The sequence below is a fragment of the Nicotiana sylvestris genome, chromosome 12 (assembly GCF_000393655.2).
Source record: "Nicotiana sylvestris chromosome 12, ASM39365v2, whole genome shotgun sequence".
In the NCBI taxonomy this organism is placed as follows: Eukaryota; Viridiplantae; Streptophyta; class Magnoliopsida; order Solanales; family Solanaceae; genus Nicotiana; species Nicotiana sylvestris.
The window spans coordinates 6,297,630-6,321,723 of record NC_091068.1 but is presented as its reverse complement, the minus strand read 5'-3'; the positions used below and the strand labels follow the sequence as shown (position 1 = coordinate 6,321,723).

Here is a 24,094-nt window from a genome sequence, read left to right as displayed (position 1 = left end):
TTTGTAATGACTAATGCGAAATTTGTTAGAAACGTTTAATCGATTTTTTTGAGTTGATTTGGGTCAACCTAATTGGTATTTTTTTATTTGAAAATTTAAAAATTGCATCTCAGATATAAAAAAATAAATGTGATTAGAATTTTAAAATAGGATCACACCTTTATTATAACAACATAAATAAAATTAATATTTTCACTAAAAAATTACATCCTTTCTGTATATTAAAAATTAATTTACACAAGTAAGATAACATTTTCAAAAAGAGAATTATATCAATCAGAATAAGAAAATTTAAAAAAATATTTTCCATAGATAAATTATACCCCATAAGCATAAATTAGATAAATTACAATTTATCATAAATCACATATTTTTTAAGCAATGCTTACGAAATTATAGTAAAGTGATTTAAATTATATCTAACAACCATCGCATAACACAAATTTTTATGATATAATAAAAAAGATGAAAAAAAATTTGATCTCAATCCAAAATTCTCATTAAGACCCAAGTTTTTCGGATTTGAAAGAAGAAAACTCATAAATTTTTAATTAAGAGGATTGCTTATTTTATATAATTTTAAAGTTTAGGAGTCTCATTTTTGAGTGTTCTTGCTAGAGATCACATACAAAATAATAGAATAGACAAAAGAAAAATATAAAAAAAAATAATAAAACGACAAATAGAAAATTCGGTGGTAGCCGAAAAGGGAAATGACTGGGACAGAAGGAAATAAAAGCACAAAGAAAAGAGAAAGTCAGACAAGCTTTAAGATAAATTCAACTTGAATATTACACACGAGAAAAGCTTTCAAAAAGGTCTACCAGTCATGGCACCTTTGTCTAGTTTACGATTACGGGTGGCGGGATCAGATAATTAACCTAATTTAAGAAAATCTCAACATAGATATATAAATTTTTTATCATCTTACCGGTGGGTGCCTTGTCACCCCTTCTTAAAGGGGTGGATCTGCCCCTGCTAGCATGGGCTACTTTCATGACAAAGTTGTATTATTTGTTTTAAAGCCGACTCAAAATTTTAAGTTTTGTAAATTTAATTTTAAAGATTTTTAGAATTAAAGTTATTAAATTTTTATAAAATAATAAATTTTTATTTATAAATGGCAAAATACATAAGTACCCACCTAACCTATGACCCAAATTCCCCTTACACACTTTCTGTGGACGATAATAATATTACATATGCAACTTTTCTAAAGTGTAGCTAGTACACACCACTTTTTTCTTGACCAATTTTTCAAAATATGTGTGAGGTCACGCGCCAATAAGGTCATGACACGTGTCCTAACTCAAGAAAAAAAAAAGAAAATACTAAATTTACACCAATTGATAATATTTAAAAGAAAACAAATAAAAAAGAAACAAAGCCCCCCCTCCCCCATCAGCTATGTGAAGTTCTCTACTATCAGCGCAACATCATCCCTAACCTCACATTAAAATTATTTTTCTTTCACTCTAAAAGAATCCCATAATAATAATCTGGATTAACTTCTTTAAGTAAGAAGCCTACACATTTACTGTCGAACTTATTATCTTTCTGCTAAAATTTTTAAATTTCATTTTATCCTTCATAAAAATCAAGGATGGAAAGAACCACCATAGAGGGCAGAGGAGGACTGGCGTTGGCGGCCAAGGCGGTGGCTGAACTAAAAAAGAGTTGCAGAGAGCAGTGAAGGCTCTAATTGAAGACAACATCGACCATAGATTCACCTTCTCATCAACCAATCTCTATTAATTTGGAGAAACCCAAAAGATCTTTCTTCCAAAAGACACTATCTCTCTCTACCTTTAAAATTCCATAGGCCATCAAGCTTCATTATTGGATTCTTCACAAGAAAACAAACAAAGGCCGGTCTGAGAATATGGTGGATTGTGGAAGACAAATATGGGAGAACTTTTTGTTTCGTTGAAGAATGAACAAAACAAACTAAAAGAAAAAGGAATAAAAGAAAGAAAAGAAAAAGAAAAATCAATTTGAACCGTTAGATAAATTTCGTTAGATCTAAATTGTTCAAATAAAATATCAGATCTATATTTTTGTTTCTTCACACGCCTTATTTTGTTGGTAAAACACGTGCTGGTCACGTAGGTAAAATAATGTGTATTAGGCACATTTTGGAAAGGTTGAGTGCGTAAAGTAATTTTTGTCTGCAAAAAATGTGTAACAGGGATTTCGTCCATAATTCAGGGGTAACTTATATATTTTGCCTTTATAAATTTATATTTTATTATGAACCCAATAATATAAGTTACATCCAACCCTATATTCGCTAAACTGTGTTTACATCTAGCTAGCTCCCGTTCAACCACCCTACTTACCCCCCCTTCCCAGTCACAAGAAATATCTAGAAAGTGATGATGGTAAGTGGGGGGTGGGTGGGGAATCACTACCTATGGTAAGGGTGGGGGTGGGGGACTAGTGGAGTAGGTGTAGGATTAGCTGTGTACCTCCCTTTGTGTAAGTTAGCATTTGTGTGTCATCATTCATATCATTATCCCCACCCACTCTAGCAAACAACTGGCCAAAATTCAATGCCCCCATCACCACCCCACCACCCACCAACCCATCCCCTCCTCATAATCCCCCCACCTCTCAACATCATCATTCAACAACCTCAACCTCCACCATCATCCCCACCCCCACACCATACCCATCACCTATGCTATCATGCGCCTCTCTACCACTACCCATTCCCCACCCCCACCCCCTATACTCCCTCCCCACCCCTCAACATCAATCATACAACAACCTCCACCACCACCCACCTCGCCACCTCATCATCTTTGCTATCTTGCGCCTCTTTCCAACACTACCCATTCCCCACCCACCATCACCACCCCATTTATATCTCAAGTTCCCATCTAAATACATTAACTTAAAAAAACTCCACTCAATTTCCTAAAAACAAAACCACACAACACCATAATACGATGTCGTCTAACCTTGATGTCACCGTCGCAGAAACATCCCCGCTGGCGGTGGAGGAGGAAAAGCCTCCAGCTCCGGTGAGGAGATTTCCACCGCCGTGTTGGACCCAAGAAGAAACCCTAGCCCTGATCGACGCCTATCGCGAGCGGTGGTACGCCCTCCGCCGGGGCTACCTCCGTACGGCAGACTGGGACGCGGTGGCAGCCGCCGTGACCAGCCGCTGTCCAGATGCATCTCCGGCGAAAACCTCCGCCCAGTGCCGCCACAAAATGGAAAAACTCCGGCAACGTTACCGTGCTGAAAAGCAACGTTCCCTTGCCTCTCCAACCGGTAGGTTTTTTTCGTCTTGGTTCTTTTTTGATAACATGGATGCTATGGAAAATGGTACTACTGTTGCATCAATCAAATTAAATCAGCAAATGGCCGAAAAACAAGTCCCATCAATTGACCCAAATTTATTGAAATTAAAGATAAATCAAAAGAATGGTGTGAATTTTATTGAAGATTGGACTCCAACTATCATGTTAAATCATGGCGTTGCGAAAACACCCGAAAGAAATAATTTTTCTTCTAAGATTCCAAATGGGTATTGTTTTAACAAAGAGGAAATGCCAAATGAGGTTGAGTTTGGTAGTGGGTTTCGCGTAAAAAATGGGATTTCAATGAAATCGAAGCGATCAGTAATGAATAGTACTAGTTTTGATTGTGATGAAGGAAGTGAATATAATGGGAGTAATGCTAGTGATGGATTTCATGTAAGAAATTTTGGTGAAAATTTTGGTGTTTCGAGTTCGAGAAGAAACTATGGTGGGAATGTTGAACCCAATGTTGATTCTAGGTTTAGTACTCCAAAATTAGGGAAAAAAGGAGTTGGTGGTGGAGGTGGGGGCGGAGGGGTGAAGAGGGGGAGAGATCCGATGGAAGAGATGGTTTTATCGATTAGGTTATTGGGTGAAGGGTTCATGAAAGTGGAGAAGATGAAGATGGAAATGGCGAAGGAAGTGGAGCAAATGAGAATGGAGATGGAGATGAAGCGGAACGAGATGATACTTCAATCGCAGAAGCAGATTGTGGATGCATTTGTGAAGGTTTTGAATGAGGTAAACAATAAGAACAAGAATGTGAAGACTGTTTTACCTGATGAATCATAGCTCTAAGGTGGAGAGTTTATGTCGATTTCCATTGTTTTTGGAGGGCATTGCAACAACAACAACGATGCCTCAATCCCAAACTAGTTCGAGTACGGCTCATTTCCATTGTTTTGGATGCATTGGAACAAAAACGACGACGATGCCTCATTCCCAAACTAGTTCGAGTACTGTTCATTTCCATTGTTTTGGATGCATTGGAACAAAAACAACAACAACGCCTCATCCCAGACTAGTTGGAGTCATGTTGATTTGAAGATTCTTGATTTCAAGGTCTGTGCTTTAATTTTGCTACCTATTTATGACTTTTGTGTGATCATAGGGAATCATAGTTTTAAGTCTGTTTTTGCATTTCCAGGCAATCTGTAAAATATTGTAATGTGTATAGCTACTAGTTTTAGTAGTAGTAATAGTTGTTATTTATTTATATAGTATTTGTGTAGTAGGATTAAGAAGTGAGGGATTTATCCTGATCTGATTCTTAAGGAAATGTTACAACTCTTCAACCTTCATCAATTGGTTGACTCCTTTGCTTTTATAGGTGTTTGCTTTGATGAAATTGTTATTTGTAAAAGAAGATTAATGAAGAAGATATTACTATTTGCTTCAGATAAGAAAAAACAAGTTTATTAACTATTCTTAAGATATTACTTGATTATATTTATTCAATGTTTGGTTATAGGTATTAGCTAATTTCAGGATAAGTTTTACGTTAAAATGGTGGAATTAGCTATCTCATATAGAAGGTCCGATAGCTAATCACATGGGTTATTCGATCCTATGAGATATCTTATTTATCCCACCATTGTACCAAACGACCCCTAAGGGTATTACAGACAATTTGATCATTTGTTATAGCTCGAGCTACTCTTTTTTTCCTTGGATAATGGAGTGCAGATCAGCTTGCGTAAGGAAGATACATGTTGATCAAATTATTGTACCACTTCTGAGAATGATCTTGTACAAATTATTGTGTAGAAAGAAAAGGTTAAAGTTTCTTAAAAAGGCAAAATACATAGTTTACCCATCAATATTGTACCCAAATTCTCATTACACATCTTTTCACCACGGCAACCTTTTACACACCCAACTTTTGTAGAGGGTGTGTAAGACAAACCATTTTTTTCTTACCCAGATTTTCAAAGCATGTGTACTACCACGCGCCAATAAGGTTGTGACACGTGTCACTGACTAATAATAAAAAGATAGCACATAAAATTACAATTATATCCTATCTTCTTCCTCTTGTCCGCCATATAACTGCCATCACTACCCATAAGGTTTTTACGATTTAATTATGTGTAAACTCACCTATTAACAAAATTAAAGAATGTGCTTATCTGGAAAAGCTTGAGCTAACAGCTGGGGAAAATTTTGAAAACTTCACCCTTTCGGAAATTTAACTTAGCCACGTCAAAGCTCAAGCTAAGCTTTTCTAGAGAAAAGAAGAATCTTCTCTACATAAGCTTAAGCCTAGCTTTAATGGTCGGTGGAGCTACAAAGAGTTTTAATTTTTGAATTCTAATTACAATCTCTCAACCAAAAAAAAAAAAAAAATCGACAAATCTAAGGACTAATCAACAAGAAAAGATATGAGAAATTTTGGTGGGTCTACTTGAGAAGAAGTAGATTGAGTGGAGAGAAATGGGTTTAAGCGGCAAGGAGTAGCTATGGCAGATTTAATGATTTTTTTAAACAAGGAAGAAGATGACCCTATTTTAAAGTTTAAAAAAATTAAAACTTGACATCTGATATAAAAATTCTCATGTTCACGCGCTTCATTTGTTGGTAAAAACACGCATTGACCACGTGGTCAAAGTGGTATGTCTTAGACACACTCTACAAAAGTTGGGCGTGTAAAAGGTTATCCGTGGTAAAAAAGTGTGTAATGGGGATTTGGGTGCAAGGACGTTTAGACGTAAAATATTTGCAACAATAGACGACGCTACTCATATTCACATGTACACTGAATGTTGTTGAATATAAAAGAATAATAAAATTACTAAATATTTAATATGTTAGGAAATTCTTAGAAAAACTGCATAATCAAATTCATTTGAGTATTAGTTTGTTGCATTTAATTTTTATATCAAAACAATATCAATATTATATACTTCACATAACAACTCATAATGATGACCTAAGAATTAAATTTTATCCAAGAACATGTGTATAAAGAAATATTAGGCGAGACACGATCATATCATATGTTTGTACCAAATAACATCAAAATTAATCTCACTAACTTAAATATATTGTTTAATAGAGTAGAAGTAATATTATGTGTTGTGTTTTTTAATAATGTATAACGATATTGGTATATTCGTTTTGTACGTGCCTAGAAACTAATTAGTTTGTGTAAAGTGCATCAGACTAGTATAACAAAATACTCCAATACACTAGTCAGATAAAATTTGAATTGCACACCCGAGGGTATGATTTGGTGGTCAATAAATTGAATGAAAACGAGATATAAACATACCAAGTGATCTCTTCCTATCTTAAGTATTGGTGGATAAAATTACTCGATATTGTGCAAATGAAAAATAATATGTACTCGGTGCCATAGTGGAGTGCGCATAAGCTGGTTCGGACTGCACTGCTGTCAAAGAAAGATAAAGAAATTGATTGTTGAACCATGGCAGCTAGTAGAGCCTCTTAGACTACCATTAATTTTATTAGTAACTCAAAACCACAGCTATTCAACAACTATAAGTGAATTGACCAATTCTTCACATTGATTCTGTCAAAAGGATAGGAGAGTTAGCATTCAAGATCAGCAAAAAGACCTTACAACAAAGACAAAGAAAAAGTTAAAATTAAGAATCATTGACCACAAACAGAACAAGGGAAAAAAATACAAGGCAGACCGGTGCATGAAGCATCCCGCGGGATCTGAGGAAGGGCAACTCCCCAAGGGGATGTGATGTAGACAACATCAGTAGCTGATACCACGGCTCGAACGCGTGATCTATAGGTCGCACAGAAGAGACAACTTTACCGTTGTTCTAAATCTCCTTCCAACATAGCAGCCCCCGAGCACTACAACAAAATTGAGAATATGATCCTTTGACTAGCATAGATGAATTAGGGGATTATTTGAAGAATAAGGAAACTAATGTTATACGAGGAACAATCTCAAGACTCCTTCGAACTGCTTGAGGTTTCATCTTTCCAAGATGCTTGCCATTGCTTGTCATAGAAAGTTGTCTCTTCCACCAACTTTTTGATAGTTTCTATATCCTCATTCTTGCGGATTAGAAGAACACCGGCTACAGCTACAAACAATAGTGTTTTGCAGAAGAAGTTTCCCATTTGATCGACGAGGCCTATACCAGTCAAGCTATCCACAAAATAGGCCATAAAGAAACCAACCATTGCAGCACGACCTATATAAGATTCACATCACTCGTTAGTTGCTCAGCTTAAGCCTAATATAACTACTTCTTTGTATTTGAGACCAGGAAACAATTGAACAGGAAAAATGTGTATGAGCCAACCGTTTAGACGTTCTGCTTCAGGGAGATGGAACCTCTTCATCCATGCCCACCAAGGAATAATTGAGGTGTCAAAAAGCACAGGATCTTCATTACTTGATGACTCTGGGTTATCTTCTAACCATTTCCTTCTTCTAACCTCTGCAAATGAATAGCCATCAATTGTTTAATTGAGATAAATTCCAAAAATGGACGAAAAGGAGACATTGATAATGTCTACTACCAATAGGGATGACCAAATATATCTCGAACCAAGCAAGCCAATGTGTAATCGAGAAGGCATCAAATATAGGTAAACGATCCCCAAAAATGGATTAAAGATTACAACTTTTTATAGTCTAGTACCAAACAAATAGTGCTTAGTGAAGGCTTCAGACAAATAATCTCAATGACACACCCAAAGAACTGGAGGAAATGGTATCAACTTATAGTTAAGAAGTAACAACAGTATATTATCTGCTATAATCCGTAAGTTAAAGAGAGTCCTCATTGTTATCTCCATTTCATGTACTCGCATCGCCCCAATTTAAGTGAAGGTGTCTGACTGACACGGAGTTTAAGAAATAAAGGAAGACTTTTGAAACTTGCAGTCCAGATAAATTTGTGTGGCTAGAAACATCTCCGGTAGAAAGGGAAATATATAGTTGAATTGTTTCTAAATATAGAAAGGTGTCATTTCTTTTTGAGACTTTCTGGGACTGACTAGAAAAGAAAGAGCGTCACATAAATTGAAACGGAGGGAGTAATATTTTATAATTAATTCCACTAATTATTGACCAGCTTCTCGCAAGTGTCTGTAGACTGTAATTGCATCAAACATACAGATAACTCTCGATCAAGAGTTCAATCAAAACCAGCCAAAGAGCAAGAACACGAACATCTACCGATACCTTCTAGCGCATGGATCTCCACACGTTGTGTGCAGCCAACCTCACAAGAAGGCTTAATACAAAGATTTTGCTCCATAAATTCTTAGTAGTCTTATTTCTAGCTCATACTCACCTGCTTAAGGTCCAAATGCACTTACTCAACACACTTCCTAATTATGCCTATTAATTTCCTTATTTGAGTTGACCAGAACTCAGCATTACACCATCTCTCCAAAATAGTGGCTGGCATCCAAATCGAAAAATAACCAAGTCATATAGAAAACCTTTATGGCAGTGTGCAGGCACACCCACTGTCAAATCAAACCAAGTTACGCTGCTTGACACACCCTCAATCGGACACCATTTCGGAATGAGACACTTAAGCTGCACACTAGTTTCTCAGAGTCTCGGCTAAGAGTGGGCAAGGTTGTCAGTTAGCTATCACTCTATGGCTGCAAACCAACGATAGAAGAACACCCAACATAAAGATGCACACTCCTTGTGAAATATTCATCTTCATAGGAGCTTTTAGATAGTAGTCGTGACTAACAATCATCAGCTCTAGGCTTGCTGGTAAGGTGAGAGCTTCAAGCCCGATTTCTGGTGGCGCACCCTCAACACAAACACCGCCAGACGAGGGGGGGGAGAGCTACAGGATAACGAACCAATCTTATAAATAGACCGGAAGCCTTTGGCTAGTGCGCTGACCTACTCGCCTTCACCTAACCAAGCACAGAGCTGTTAGGAAGGTTGGCGCCTGGTGCCTAAACAGGAGACATCGCACCGGTATGCATTCTCCACGCAGAAAATACAAGCTAAAAGTGATTTACAAGGAGTTCTCAAGTACCGAGATAGATGCTGTTGCATTACTAACTCCAGCCAAGTCTCTGTCGGCTGCATCATCATGTGTGTCATCGAAGCAAGACGTTTCAGGCAAGAGCCCCGAAAAAACAGCAACATCATCCTCCATGGTGGTGGTCATGGATTGTCCAAGGTACCACATGTATGTCTTGGTAGCTGAAGCTGACCCAACATGCCCTAACACAAGAACACTACTCGGAGGATGACTTAATTTGGTTTCATCAATCTAGAATCCGAATTATGTTCTTTTATTACTAGGTTCTAATCCCCCCCTCTCCCTCCTCCCAAAAGAAAAGAAAATCCCCCTTTCCCTTTCATTTTAGTTCCTATAAATAGCACTACTTGAGTTCCATTGTTGCGACTTAGATTTTTTTTTCATTCTTATTCTTTCCCCATTGTCATGAACTAGATATTCTAAAAAGAAACAAGGGAAATCATTTTTCCTTTATTTTGGAAAAAAAGAAGCTATACATAGACTCCCTTAGTTTCATTTTATATGGCATTCTCTCTTTTTTTTTGTCCGTTAAAGAAAAATGACAACTTTATATATTTAGATACCCACCGGAATAGTAGTCCAGGAGCGGACAAGCTAGGCTGGATACCATATACTAAAAAAAGGCTTTCCATTTTATCCATGACATGGTTTTAAGTGTTCTTTTGTTGTGTGCCAAAAGTCTTTCTTTTTAACAAAGAAAATATTCTGAACCTAGTTAAATATCTCTATATAAAACGAAAGGGAAAGAGTAGTTGTACAATTTGAAAAAAAATATACGTACTATATTTATACTAATGCTGCACACTTTGTCACAAAGTAAGGGAAGATCCATGTAGTTATACTTTGCAATCACTTAAAAAAAGTACATAAATTTAGTTCTTTAGTTACTCCTAATTAGTCATATAAATAAACCAACTCAAGAAAAGGAAACAAAAAAATGGAGATAAAGACTGTCACCTGCATCAATAACAGAATCCCAATGAATCTTCCCATCTTTCTCAAATTTCTTCAAATCCCAAGTCCCACTAACCCATCTACTATCCTGAAACTTCCTCACCCCCTCTTCCGCCGCCGGAGCTCCGGCGGAAACCGCCGGCGGTGACCCATTTGAGTTCAAAGCCACCCCATTAGACTCCTCAGCTTTTTCTTGCTCAATAGTCACAGCTGAAGTAGCTGTAATAACATCATCAACAGCTCTAAAGGAGAAATGGGGTTTCTTGAGAGTTAAAGGTATATATAGTTTGTGTGTTAAATGGGGTTTTGGAGGAGAGAGAGTTGGGAAATGGGGTGGAGGAGCTGAGAATAAGGCCATTGATGACATCATAGAACTTTGAGAGAAGTACTATACTACTGAATTTTTCCACAATCCTCAGCCGCAAAGATGGGAGCTTTTTATATATAGCTATTTAAAGATTGAGTTCTAATTTTACTTGTACATTATTTTGTAGTTTTATTTTATATGATGAACTGAAATTTAAGAAGAAGAAAAATTATTGATAAGTAGACGTTTGGACATAAAAATTGTAATTTTTGATCAAGAAAATGTAGTATTGGAAGTTACGTTGGAAAATTGTATTTGAAATTTAAAATTATGTTTGGATATGTATTTCACTTGAAATAATATTGCAATTTCGCGAGTGAGGAAAAAGTTTTTCTAAATTTTTTGAAAAAGTGGTCAAAATTATTTTTTAGTTTTTGAAAAATTAATTTTTCAAAATTTTTCAAAAACTTGTAAAATTTCATGAACAAATACATTTTTGAAAAAAAAAATTATGAACAAACGGATCCTTATAATTATGTATTTCTTCTATCCTAGTTTATGTGATGATATTCATTGGGTGAGTAATTTGTCATTTAAAACAAATTATAAAAACTTATGTATCTATAGAAACTTCTCGTTAAAGATAAAATAAAAAATTTAAGGTAAAATTATTTTTAAATATAAAATGATATCATATTTACGATTAAATAAAAAATAAATATGCACATAAATTAAGATATTTGGAGTATATGACTGTTTTTAACATGACATAATTTTGGTAAAGTCGTTATTTAAGATAATTAGATTAGTGAAATTACAGATTTCTTCGCAAGCAGGAGAGTTCGACAATCCAATTATGTTCAGTCCTTTAATTGAAAGAAACCTTCAAAATGATAGTTTAATCCAATCGTAAGCAACACGCTGATTGAACCGCGGGTTAGTCGTTTAATTTTTTAAGAGATCTATAAAGAATTACATACGAAAAAATCAATGAAATTTTACATAGGTATATAATATGTACGTAAAAGAAATTTACTTATCTATACAATATAAGTTTTCCGGCTTGGACATGAATATGGTTTATCAATTTTTTTAAAAAACTTGTTTAAGAAAAAAGAATGTGCAAAAGCTTGATAATTGCATTCAAAGAGCTGAAATTGTCACTAGGGGTGTTCAAAACCGAACCGAAATCGAAACTTAATAGTTTATTGGTATCGGGTTAACGGTTTAATGGACATGCAACAAATTAAATTTTTTTTATTAATGGCTTATCGGTTTGGGGGCGGATTATTCAATTTTCTTAACGGATAATCCGTTAACCCGTTAAGAATATATATATATATATATATATACATATATAATTTATTTTTATCTATATATACTAATTACTAATTTACTTCCAGTGCTCTATCTCTATTCTCTATTACTAATTTACTATTAGACAAATTTTAATTGCTTGCTTCGAGTATTCTTTTCAATCCTATCAAACCAAAAATAATATACTTGATTGCTTCACGTATTCTTACCACCTCCAATAGGTGCAGTGAAGTACCAAAACTTAACAAACAAGAGATAGTTTAACGAGTAGAATCTGTTGTTAAATTGGGTTTAACACATACATCTGTAGGTTTGCTTGCATGTAAAAAAAACGTTAGTCCGCACACATTTCGGCAGGTGTTCTTGGATTGTTTAGAAATTAGAGCAACATCTAAAGAAAATTGGAGCAGTTATAAAACAAGAGCAAGAAATCCTATTCTTTGACCAACATCAGCATACATTTGAAGCATGGCGAATCAAATTTCGGACCCTCGCTAAATTTGGTAAATTGCGTCATGTGCAATATAGATTGAATTAGGCCGATAAACCGCCCGATAAGATCTAAACTGATACCAATCCGCCTGATATCTTATCGGGTGGCTAGCGGATTAATACATCTAAAAGCCGATAACCGATAAGACAAACCGTTAAGAGCAAATAACCGCCCAATCCGCCCGATAAGCAGCCCTAATTGTCACATTTTCCTCAAAAGATTCCTGATTACACTACATTACTGGCAATTCTGATGATGGACTAACTTCAATATTTTTGGGGTCTTCACACCTACCGGACTCCATTTGTAAAATTACGCTGAGTTTTTTCTTTTTTTTTTTATTATTGTTGGTATCACACTTACCACATTAACCAAAGGAGCTTGAGGTAAGCACCAGATAGCCATTCTAAAGGACTGTTATTTAGGAATTAATCAGTGCGTTCTGAAATTTAATTTTTCAGGACAAAAATATCCTAAATTTGTCATAAAGTTAAGATTTTTAATTTAAAATTTCAGGACAAAATAACTTGTGGCTTATCTCTAAATAGCATACCTGAGAATGACTATCCGTGCACTTGCCTCATAATATTAAGTGCACTAATAGCCATTTATATGATCGCTGTTTAAAAAATAGCCATCATTTGCAATTAATTTAAAACTTCAGACCCGCTTCTTCTTCACCTTTCTTTTTACTGCTCCATGTTCTTCTTCCTCCTTTTCCTCTCCGTATACTCATCGTATTCCTACATAATAATCTGCGTATATACTCATCATATAACAATCTTTACAGTGTTATTATAAGCATTATATTTCTTACATTATTATTTAACTATATAACATTCTTCACATTAAATTAGGGCTAATTGCGGTTAGTTAAGTGATTCTAATGTTCATCTAATAGGAAAGAAACAACCCATCTAAGGGGTAGTTTGGTAAGATGCATTAGAGAAAAATAATGCATGCATTAGCTTTTGGTATTGCTAATCTCTTGTTTGGTATACTTTTTCAACCTATGTATTACTATGAAAATATTAGTTATACCACCTATTTGGTATTATCCTATGTATAACTAATACATAGCAAACTATGGTATTAGTAATGCCAAAGCTATTAGGGATCGTTTGTCAGGGTATATAAGAATAGTGCTGAATAAGGTGTATTAGTAATGTAGTGATTAGTAATGCATGGATTAGTAACGCAAGCATTAGTTATGCAAAGATTATTTCTTACCTACTGTTTAGTGTGGTGTATTAAAAATTAAAGTACATTGCATAATTTTTAATGCCTACAAAAATGCCCTCCATATTCTTTAGCTTTAATAAGGGACTTTAAGGATAATTTTATCTTTAACCATGCTAATTGTCATGGGCGGCTTTCCAGCCATGCCATTGGACGCGCCCCATGGCGTTCTAGCAAGCCTTCCAATGCTTAGGGGGATTTCACTTCAACCTGGAGTACCGAAGTGGGAAGACTAATCATGTTGCCGATGCACTCAGTTGGAGAGCTGATCTAGCATCGGTGTGCCTACTCTCCTTCCTAAGGGAGAGCGAAGTAGCACCACCATAAAAAATCAGATACAGGATCTACTCATCAAGGATCCTGTTGCACAGTATTTTATTGACTTGGTAGGACATGGCAAGACTCGCTAGTTCTACATGGAATATGGTTTCCTGAAAGTGAAAGGGAGCCGACTTTATGTTCCCCAAGGAGGAGATTTGCGAAGGACTCTTCTAACGGAATGTCACGATACTTTGTGGGCCTGTCATCCCGTTGAAGAACGCACCATGCAATTACTTCGTCGTGCATATTATTAGCCTCAAATGGCCGATGACGTCGCTCAGTATGTGAAGACTTGTCTAGTATACCAAAAGGACAAGTCGGACTGCTTGACACAAGCGGGACTCTTGGAACCACTAGCTCTCCTAAAGAGACCTTGGGAAAACGTTTCCCTGGACTTCATCATCGGATTGCCCAAAGTAGGAGATCTTATAACTATCTTGGTTGTGGTGGATCGGTTTTTCAAGTATGCTACCTTTGTAGCAACCCCGCAGAGCTCGACTCTTCTTCTCTCATGTCGTCAATATTGGGGTTTGCCTAAAGACATCGTTAGTGATAGCGACTCACGTTTCACTAGCAAATTTTGGACACAACTCCTTAAATGTCTCGGGTCAAAACTGAGTCACATCTCAAATTTTCATCCTCGATCTGATGTCCAGACGGAGTGGTTTAATGGCATGCTGGAGAATTTCTCCGCCACTTTGTAAATGGATCGCAGAAGAACTGGGTGAAGCTTCTGGATGCTACTCAACTGTGTTTCAATTCACAAAAGAGCTCTAGTACAAACAAAAACGCTTTTGAAATTGTTACCGGACAGCAACCGCTACTCCCACACACTGTGAATGCACCAAACATGTCAAAATCTCCTCGAGCTGCTAGTTTCTCAAAAGAATGGAAGCGAAATTTGGAGATAGTGCGGAGCTATCTTGTCAAAGCCCAAAATCGGATGAAGAGGCATGCTGATCAAAATCGTCGCTTTGTTGAATAGCAAGTAGGAGACAAAGTGATGGTTAAAATTCCAATACGGTACTTGTTTACAGGGGTCCATGACCCTCGCCTATTGCAAAAATATATTGGACCCTTGCCAATTGAAAGGTGCATTGGAAACGTTGCATACCTGGTGGATACCCCAGCTTGGTGGAAGATCCATCCCGTCTTCCGTGTCAGTCTTCTGAAACCTTTTCGGGAAGACATGGAGGATCCTTCACAGAGCCAACTCATAATACCAAGTATTTGAGGCCCCAATTCAACCAGGAAAAGGCGTATTGAAGCTATTCTTGATAATCGAGTGATTCACGCCTCAAAAAAAAATCACCAAGAGTTCATGGTGAAATGGCAGGACAGTGATGCATATGAGAATACTTGGGAGAGGGGAACAAACCTCAAAGCCTACAAGAGCCTAATTGATGATTATCTTGCAAGTAAGGCGCCGAGGATGTCGCCAACTCGGGTGGGGGAGAATGTCATGGGCGGCTTTCCAGCCATGCCACATGACCCCTTGGACGCGCCCCATGGCATCCTAGCAAGCCTCCCAACGCCTAGTGCCATGGACGGCCCTGTGGTCTTGGCTGCACCAAGTGACAAGCATGCATATGCCTCTGTCGCCCCACCGATAACCCTCGCCAGCGCCCAGTCGCAGGAAGATGCCAACAGCGCCACATGCGCAGACAACGCCGCACATAGACCGTGATGTCAAAGACAAGGTTGCTGACAACGGACCTGTTTCTACCTTGTAGAAAACTAAGTCCTTTTCATTGTAAATATAGAGTAGTTTTATTCCATGTACTTCCATTATGATTCTCTAGCTTAGTTAGGTCCAGTCTTGTAACTTTGATTTATTTTTTTAAATACTATTAGGGGGGATCAAGCAATCAAACTTTCTAGCAAGCAAACAATTCTCTATATTGGTGTCTCTCCCCCTCGTCACTGTGTTGCTTTTCTGTAATAGCTTTTATTAATGCAATCAAGCTTTCTTTCATTCTTAATTCTCATTTATATTCTCTCAATTGCTCTTGACATTGGTTTTCTCGTACGACACTGACAATTTCGTCTAACATATGAAAGGGACCTCAGTTGGCGGATAGTAACTACACTGACATCAATTGCTTAACTTACGTCAACCTTCCAAGGAATCTCAAGAAGGCAGCCATAATGCATATATTAATAAACCTGGTACTGCTAATACTATGATTTGCTATGTATTAGTTATACATTGGATAATACCAAATAGGTTGTATAACTAATACTTGCATTAGTAATACATATGTTAAAAAAGTGTACCAAACAAGGGATTAGTAATACCAAAAGCTAATGCATGCATTATTTTCTTTGATGCATCCTACCAAACAACCCCTTGATGCATGCATTAACATGGTTAAAGACAATTATCCTTAAAATCCCTTAATGCTAAAGAATATGGACTAATTTTTTTTAAAATTATGCAATGTATTTTAATTTTTAATACACCACATCAAACAGTGGATAAGAAATAATTTTTGCATAACTAATGTTTGTCTTACTAACTCATGCATTACTAATACACCTTATTCAGCACTATTCTTATACACCCTACCAAACGACCCCTTAGGATAACAACAAGAAGAAATGTTTGAAAGGAGCATAGCAAGGAACTCTACCCCCTCCATTTGGAGATTCGATGAGTCTTTAGGACTGACTTCACCATCAATAGAACTAACACACAAAAGGGTGTTCAAAATTAAGCCAAAAATTTCACTGCATACAATATTTCTAGCCATTCATTACCACTTCTGCATTTTCAGCTATATTTTACATTGTTTTATCAACCTATACAAAAGGGAAAAACAATCATATCCATTTGCTAAATCCAAAATTTGGTTTCAAAATAGGTCAACCGCGAAAAGGTAACCATCCGAGCCCCTTTGGCAAATTCCATATATAAGTTTGCATGGGATATGCAACACTATCATATTGTTTGGCTTAACTAGCTTTGAGATATAAAGAAAGCAAGCAAAGTGTGATAATATGGCTAGGGACGGACGAGATGTGAAGGATACATTGAGCTACTACTAGCACTCGCTTGAGGAGTAAAACTTGATGTTGGTAAGAGTAGTTCTGCTTGAGGGAAGTAGCTGTTGGATGGCACATTCAGCAGCAAGTCCTGATCAGAATTTTCGTTTGCAGAACGGAAAGAATCCAGTACGAGGGAACTAGTCTCAGAAGGCAAGGCGAACGAGCTTTTTGGGCTGGAGTAAGAACCATCATTGTCTAATAGTTCCTTCTGCTCATAGATGCTTTTCATCACCGCACTCTTGGGGCTCTTCATTGTTGTCTTTGCACCTGAAGCGAAATAGCTCGTAAATATTTAAATTTGTTGGAATTAGTCAAATATGTAATCGACAACACACTGCACATGGAAATGGAGCAAAGGGGGGAGGAAATTCTTGTACATTCCCACATGAATTTGAACAATAGTTTAACTTGAGAAAGTTCTATGGAGAAGATACTAGATAGAGATAAAAGCTTCGTAGAATTGACGTATTTAATGTAGTCAAAGGTTAAAGGATATCAATCTCCCTATTGAACAAGTTGTGATGCTTACCTATTTATTAAGTAACTAGAGTAAAATAAAGTTGTGATGCTTACCTAGTCAAACCAATCATGATTTTCGCATATACTACTAAAGGAATATTTGCTGGTAGAGAGGGCTAAAAAGAAATACTCCCTTCGTTTTATTTTATGTGTCTTAGTTTGACCGGACACAGAGTTTAAGAAAAGTAAGGAAAACTTATGAATCTTGTGGTCTTAAATTAAAGATGTGTAATGTACCAAAATATCCTTGAATCTTGTGGCCTGAAACATGCCATGTGGATTGGCAGAGTTAAAGAGTTACTAAAAATAGAAAGTGGCAGTCTTTTTTAAAGAGACTAAAAAGGAAAGTAAGACACATAAATTAAAACAGAGGGAATAATAGAAGACAGAGATATATAGGTAAACTTCTCTTTTTACCAACCTTTATTTCCAACCTCTCGTTTTCAACAAATGTATTTACTCCCAATGGTAATAAGGCACACTATGTGGTTTCTCATGTGTGAAGAAATAACCCATAGCATTGTCGGGAACATTTTCTAAATATTACCGGTTATACGACATAACAACGTAGAGAACTCAGTAATGAATGCTCAAACTCATGTGCAAGTCCTTATCTAACATGTGCTTTCTTTACTATGCAAATTTGAACAACAATCCTCAGGTAAATACTTATCTCCCGTCAAAACAAGTCTATGACTGAGGAAATGTCAAATGTCATAAAGGGAAGAGTGAAAGAGGAACACTACCGACCCGAATACTTTAGATGTGGCCCCTCCCGTGGTCTCTTCGCATTCACTGAATGACATGTGCCGACAACACTTTGCTCTCCTGCAACTTCAGAACCGCTGCTACTATTCTTACATTTTGTGTCCTACCGAAGAAACAAAATTAGCTTCAATAAATTGCATTACATTTAGCAGATATAATAACATAGTAGATGGTGGATTACATGTTCAGTATATATGCAACAAATGGTTAGTAACCAAACCTTGAGTAGATTATATTGTTCCACCCACTTTGACTTTGATAAATAGCATAATATAAACCTCTTCAATGTTCTACAATCTTCTAATTTTACTCCTGGCAATGAGTTATCGAAAACACCTTCTGCAAGAAGTTTCTGGAAGGAAGAGACGTTTTCCTCAAATTGAGAGCTCTCGAACATGCTTCTAAGACTGCAGATAGAGAAAAGAACAGGAAAATAATTTGTTGTTCAAGTTCAATATAAGCCAAAACATGACCAGAAAGTGAAATATAGAGAAGACGTGCAAACCTATCTGGAGGCGCAAAAGAATCAACAGGCGGTAAGTACTTTAGTAGCTGTTGTTGTTCATCACTTGATAAATGCCTCATGAATTCTTCATAATTAAGTACATCCTGCACCAAGTATCACATAATCTTATCAATTTCTGATCGGTTCCAGTAACATTTCACACTGAACAACCTAGTGAAAATTGACTTTGAAAATGGTTAAAGACATTTACTGTTAAAGAGAAAGACAATCCACGCAAGTCAAAAGTTACTAATGATAATCAAAAGAGGAAGATCATTTTAAGACTACAAACAACAACAATAAACCAGCAGCACAGACAAGTTGGCGTTGTTAGGACATCCTATGGTAGTATTAAGTGAAAGAAAGCAAAATTACTTTATACAAAATACAAGAGAGAGTGACAGACCTTCAGTTCTATATAGCGAAGGGGTGAATTATGATGTCCAAGAATCTGTAGTGTTTCAAGTTTCTCTTTGTTTCTGCAATTTAGAAAATATATCAGAAAGATGGTAAGCATACACCAAAAACAAAGAGAAAGGCTTCAAATGCTCATAGAATGATGGAACTAGAATGACGCTGCAACAAGTTTACCTAACAATTCAACGGAAAAATGTGGACTTGTGTTGTTTAGAAGATGTGGTGACCAAAATAATGTATGTTCCAGACCCGTAGGTGATACCAAAGGCGGAGCCAGGATTTCAACTTTATGGGTTTTGGATCTAAGTACGACGACTAACAACAGGGTTCTAAGTTCAATATGTGTACAAATTTAATGAATTTCTTAACACAAATACACTATTTGAGCAAAAGCTACTGGGTTCCGCCGAACCCATGTACAGGCTTCTACCTCTGCCCTGGATGATACTACCTGTGTAGCGACATGACATCCAACTTTAGCAGATATAATGCATTTAACACCTTATATTCCATCTGACCAACATGCAGACAAAATTTAGTTTCTCGATGCAATTTTACATGCTATCAAGACTAATGGAGAGTGCACCTTTTAATCTGGTCTTGTTCCACAGCCTGACCAATAGGTTTCTTGGTTCTGTCGGCACCCATATTAGGTGAATTGACACCCTTAATAATATTTACAGGTCGGGTAGTCAATCGTGAATAAGCCTCATTGACAGAACGGTGCTTGTTGTCAACAGAAAGAGAGCTGGCTTCTGATTCTTCTTCTCTACCTATCGAACTAGGATGCCGAATTAGCATACTCCCATGTCCTATCTCAACCGAAACCATCGGCTTTTCACTCTCGAAAAGCAAATCATCTTCAGAGGATGCAGAGAAGCATGAACTTTGCTGTTGTTCATGTAAGATGGTATATAGGTCTTTGGTGAGCTTCTCGACTGAAGATGGCTTTGGCCGATTGAAACAGGTTCTCTTCTTTGACGGCACCGTTGTATCCCATATATTGGATTGCGCCGGGCCTGAAAACCAAAATCAAGGGGTAAATATTTCACGCACAAAAACTTCAAAACAGAAACATAAACATAAAACACAAGAAAATGCTAAGAACAAACAACTACACTTTAAGTTTGATTGAAAGAAGAGACCAAGTTCGAGATTTGGTCCCAAAATTTTCAGTTTTAGAAGAAAATGCAGCCATAATTCTAGAGAAGGTGCAGTTATTATCCAAAAAATATTCTCCCTGCATTTCAAAAAGAATCAACCTATTTCCTTTTTAGTCCGTTTCAAAAAGAAAGTCCTCTTTCTAAATTTGGAATCAATGTAACTCTAAACTTGCATTTTACCCTTAATGAGATGATTTATAGCCACACAAATAACTATAGATTGTTTTAGACCACAAGTTCCAAAAGACTTCGATTCTTTCTTAAACTCTGCGCCCAGTCAAATAGGTTCATTCATTTTGAAACGCAGGGAGTATATACTAGAGAAAGTGAAATAATTCTGAGAACAATATATCGATATAACTAATAAAAAGGTAGAACATAAACAGTAGGCATCAACAAAGAAATATTTAGGTTACCCGTCAAATCACTTGCTTCAGCACTACCAAATTGTGCACAGCTCTCGGAGTTTGAGACAACGGAACCAGAACTCGACCTGTTGCTAGTATCTTCATCTAAACACTTTCGGAAACCAAAATTATAATCAGGAGGACTTCCAACTTCAACCATATCATGACTTTGTTTTCGTTTCAGAACCTTTGCCTCTTTGTTCTTCATGGGCATGTTTTTGAACCTCGAAACTCGGTGTTCCTCAAAGTCACAAGGTTCTGCCCTTGCATGCAAAGGAGTATAGTTTGCCAAAGTCCCTTTTGTTCTCCACCGAGATCCACATGCGTTGCACAGTATTGGCTTTTCAGGCGGTCCATTACGCCAAAGTGGAGTGCCTGCAACATGATTTCGATGGTTAGGACTGTACTCAAAGTACATAATATGGGGAAGTTCCCAAGTGTGGAGAGAAAAAGGAGGACGAGACACAAATTCCCACTGCGACAACAATTGGACCATGTAACTAAGGCACTACAAATTGCATGTCTATAATTAAAAATTCTTATGAAGTTGTTTCTTCAGTAGAGCAACAACGACGAGCAACAGGAAGCCTTCCACTCAACAACTCAGCTAAGACTGGAATTGAATAAAAAAGCAAAGAGCTCCACAGAATTTTCCATCAGAGATCATTGCACTAGATGCAACAACAACAACGACCCAATGTAAGTGTAATCCCACTACTGGGGTCTGGGGAGGGTAGTGTGTACACAGACCTTACCCCTACCCCGAGGGGTAGAGAGGCTATTTCAAATCATTGAACTAGATGGACTTACAAAAATACATGCTTAAAGAATTATACTCCCAAGAACAATGTGACATTGTTAAACATCTCTAGTAAACCTACTTGAAATCTGGCAATTACACAACTTGAACCAGTTTATCACTCTTTGTGCACGAGAATTTGTTACACGAGTCAATAACAAGAAAAAGAAAAGCATCCCAATATCCCAGATGACCTTAAGTAACACTAGTATTGGAAGAAGTAACCAATTGAACACGTCTTCCTAGAGAAGTTGGATTATTTACAGTTCAAAACTAAGAAATACAGCGAAAGACAAAAGAGGACTGCCAAGAAGATGTTATCAAACGTAGCGTACAAAGATTTTCTACTGGAGTAATTTGTTCTATGGTGTGATTCTTATGCAATCCCCTAATTTGAACAATGCAACCTAAATATTTGTCAACATGTTCCAACTCGTCACAATGTCGAGATCAACTCAAGCAGGAGTGGAATCAAGTGACTTGGTTCAGGGGATACAGAAATCGTCCAATAGAACTCAATGCCTTCACTTAGTGAGACGCTGACTAAGAATGTGCTATTATACAAGTTATGTGAACACACAACTGTAACAGAAGCATGACTAAGCAATCAAACAACATTTGTTCATGGAATAAACGTCCTTCGTATTACAAATCTCAGGATCATGAACTTAGAAATCAGTCATCATCAAATTGTCACTTTACGTGCTGCCTTCACCCCTTAAGGAACCATATCAATGCCACATTACAAAGTACATTTCAACATTGGAACCTATGTTACATTTACTAGTTATACATATCCGATACACATGTGTGTAAGACTGCAAAAGCGCAATCTTTTGCTAATTCTGTGTGCATTTTAAGAGTTAACACGAAGTACCCTATACTCATTTCCAACACGTTGGGAGCCAACGCATTTTGTTATCAACGCAAATGAAGGAACCATTATACACATCACATAGTTTTTAGAAGGGAAAATCAAGAATTCAATACAAATCAAAATATTCCCCAATTCTGTAGGAAAAATTTAAAGGGAACTAAATTGAACTTTTACATAGCCCATTTACTCATAGAGGCTTAATTAGCAGGATTTCAACAGACCAATATTCTACAAGAGAGTCAATTGGTATTAAAATAAAAGCAAAAAACAGTTCCAGAAACAAATTCTAACTCAAAAAAACAGTACTCAAATCCATAGAATTAAGTAAAACACAAACAACACAAACTCAAAACAGTACATAGCAATCTTTATTGTTCATTATTGAAGCAACAAAATTATGGGTATTTAGTTCCATAATTGAACAACTATTTAAGCAATAAAAAAAACCCATTTATATATTTTTTTTTTAAAGAATTCTATAGGGCAAAGAAACAAAAAAGACTCCACCTTTCTTGAAAATTAACAAAATTTAAGTTGAAAAAAAAATACAGTGAAGAATTATAAACTCACTTGTAACACCACAGTGATAGCAAGGTCCTTCCTTTCCCATCCAAAGATTAAATCTTTACACCAATAATTAAAAGTTTTTTTTTACTTAAGAAATGATAAGGAAAAAGTATAAAAATCTAATCTTTATAAGTTTTTGAATTCTGTTCAACCTTTTAATAACAAATTTTTCTGCAAAAAACACACCCAAAAAAAAAACTCAAGACTACACAGAAGAGTTTGTATCTTAAAGTCCCAGAAAACCCCACTGAAAATAGCAAAAAAATAAAATTATGAACAACTTTTTTAAGGGATTTGAGATGGGTTTTTCTTCTTTCTTTCTTTCTTTTTTTTTTTTTTGGTTTGAGCAATCAGCTGAAAATTTGTACAATTTAATGGACAAATGAAAGACCCATTGAAGGAATCTAATAAATGGTTGAAAAAAGGAAAGGGTGGAGTTTTGTTTTGCTTGTGTATATGACTTCTTTATTGTGTTTGTAAATTTGTATTTGAAGTAAATGTTTCAGCTTTCTTTGCTATTGCTATTGCTATTGCTTTTCCTTTTTTCTTTTTATTTACTCAAAAGAGAATTGGTATACATATATTAATTTCGTAATTAAATTTGAGATAGTTTATCTCACATTTGGTTGGAATAAAATCGTGGTATAACTAATCTCGAGATTAGTTATCCCATAATTGTAATATTTTTTATCCTTATGGGCGGATGGGATAACTTATCCTGAAATAATTAATTATGGGATAACTTGTTTTTCAACCAAACGACCCCTAATAGTGTAGTCATAATTGGACTTTTCTAAATATAGAGTTTTCTTTTCTGTTAAATATTTTTTAAATGTTCCAATTTTATTTTTTTTAGTTTAATGATAAAGTTATCTCCGTGTGATCTATGGCTCATGAGTTTGAATTGTGGAAGAAGTCACTAATGCTTGCATTAAAATAGGTTGTCTTCATCACACCAGTAGAATGTAGTTCTTTCTTGGACCCTGCGTGAATGCATATGCATTATGCACCGAGCTGCCCTATCCTTTAACGATTTGAAATTCGGAACTCATTGACCGAACTAATTGAAATTAT

At 36.3% G+C, this 24,094-nt stretch overlaps 3 protein-coding genes across 3 annotated transcripts; 1 reads left to right on the top strand and 2 right to left on the bottom strand.

Annotated features, from left to right (window-relative positions):
• The first annotated feature begins 2,441 nt into the window (after positions 1–2,441).
• On the top strand, positions 2,442–4,635 carry LOC104237169 (trihelix transcription factor ASIL2-like). Its single transcript, XM_009791265.2, has one exon. The coding sequence runs from the start codon at positions 2,952–2,954 to the stop codon at positions 4,098–4,100; it is 1,149 nt and encodes a 382-aa protein (XP_009789567.1). The 5' UTR covers positions 2,442–2,951; the 3' UTR covers positions 4,101–4,635.
• Positions 4,636–6,809: 2,174 nt separating this feature from the next.
• LOC104237170 (light-harvesting complex-like protein 3 isotype 1, chloroplastic) lies at positions 6,810–10,734 on the bottom strand. Its single transcript, XM_009791267.2, has 4 exons — positions 10,277–10,734; positions 7,598–7,735; positions 7,225–7,486; positions 6,810–7,139 (listed from the first exon to the last, which is right to left on the bottom strand). The coding sequence occupies exons 1-3, from the start codon at positions 10,641–10,643 to the stop codon at positions 7,236–7,238; spliced, it is 756 nt and encodes a 251-aa protein (XP_009789569.1). The 5' UTR covers positions 10,644–10,734; the 3' UTR covers positions 6,810–7,139; positions 7,225–7,235.
• A 5,899-nt stretch (positions 10,735–16,633) lies between these two features.
• Positions 16,634–23,492, bottom strand: LOC104237171 (GATA transcription factor 26-like). The gene is made up of 8 exons (XM_009791268.2): positions 23,024–23,492; positions 20,787–21,152; positions 19,794–20,226; positions 19,197–19,269; positions 18,791–18,894; positions 18,506–18,692; positions 18,268–18,388; positions 16,634–17,265 (listed from the first exon to the last, which is right to left on the bottom strand). The coding sequence occupies exons 1-8, from the start codon at positions 23,061–23,063 to the stop codon at positions 16,955–16,957; spliced, it is 1,635 nt and encodes a 544-aa protein (XP_009789570.1). The 5' UTR covers positions 23,064–23,492; the 3' UTR covers positions 16,634–16,954.
• Between the last annotated feature and the right edge of the window lie 602 nt (positions 23,493–24,094).

Coding starts and splice junctions, on each gene's coding strand:
- LOC104237171 (XM_009791268.2), bottom strand. CDS start 23,063: ATGGGAAAGGAAGGACCTTGCTATCACTGTGGTGTTACAA. Junction 20,227..20,786: donor TGAAGCAAGTGATTTGACGG/GTAACCTAAATA, acceptor TTTGGTTTTCAG/GCCCGGCGCAATCCAATATA. Junction 17,266..18,267: donor GCCACATCTAAAGTATTCGG/GTCGGTAGTGTT, acceptor ATTTCGCTTCAG/GTGCAAAGACAACAATGAAG.
- LOC104237170 (XM_009791267.2), bottom strand. CDS start 10,643: ATGATGTCATCAATGGCCTTATTCTCAGCTCCTCCACCCCATTTCCCA. Junction 7,736..10,276: donor GGATTCTGTTATTGATGCAG/GTGACAGTCTTT, acceptor ATTCATTTGCAG/AGGTTAGAAGAAGGAAATGG. Junction 7,487..7,597: donor TGAAGCAGAACGTCTAAACG/GTTGGCTCATAC, acceptor AATCTTATATAG/GTCGTGCTGCAATGGTTGGT.
- LOC104237169 (XM_009791265.2), top strand. CDS start 2,952: ATGTCGTCTAACCTTGATGTCACCGTCGCAGAAACATCCCCGCTGGCG.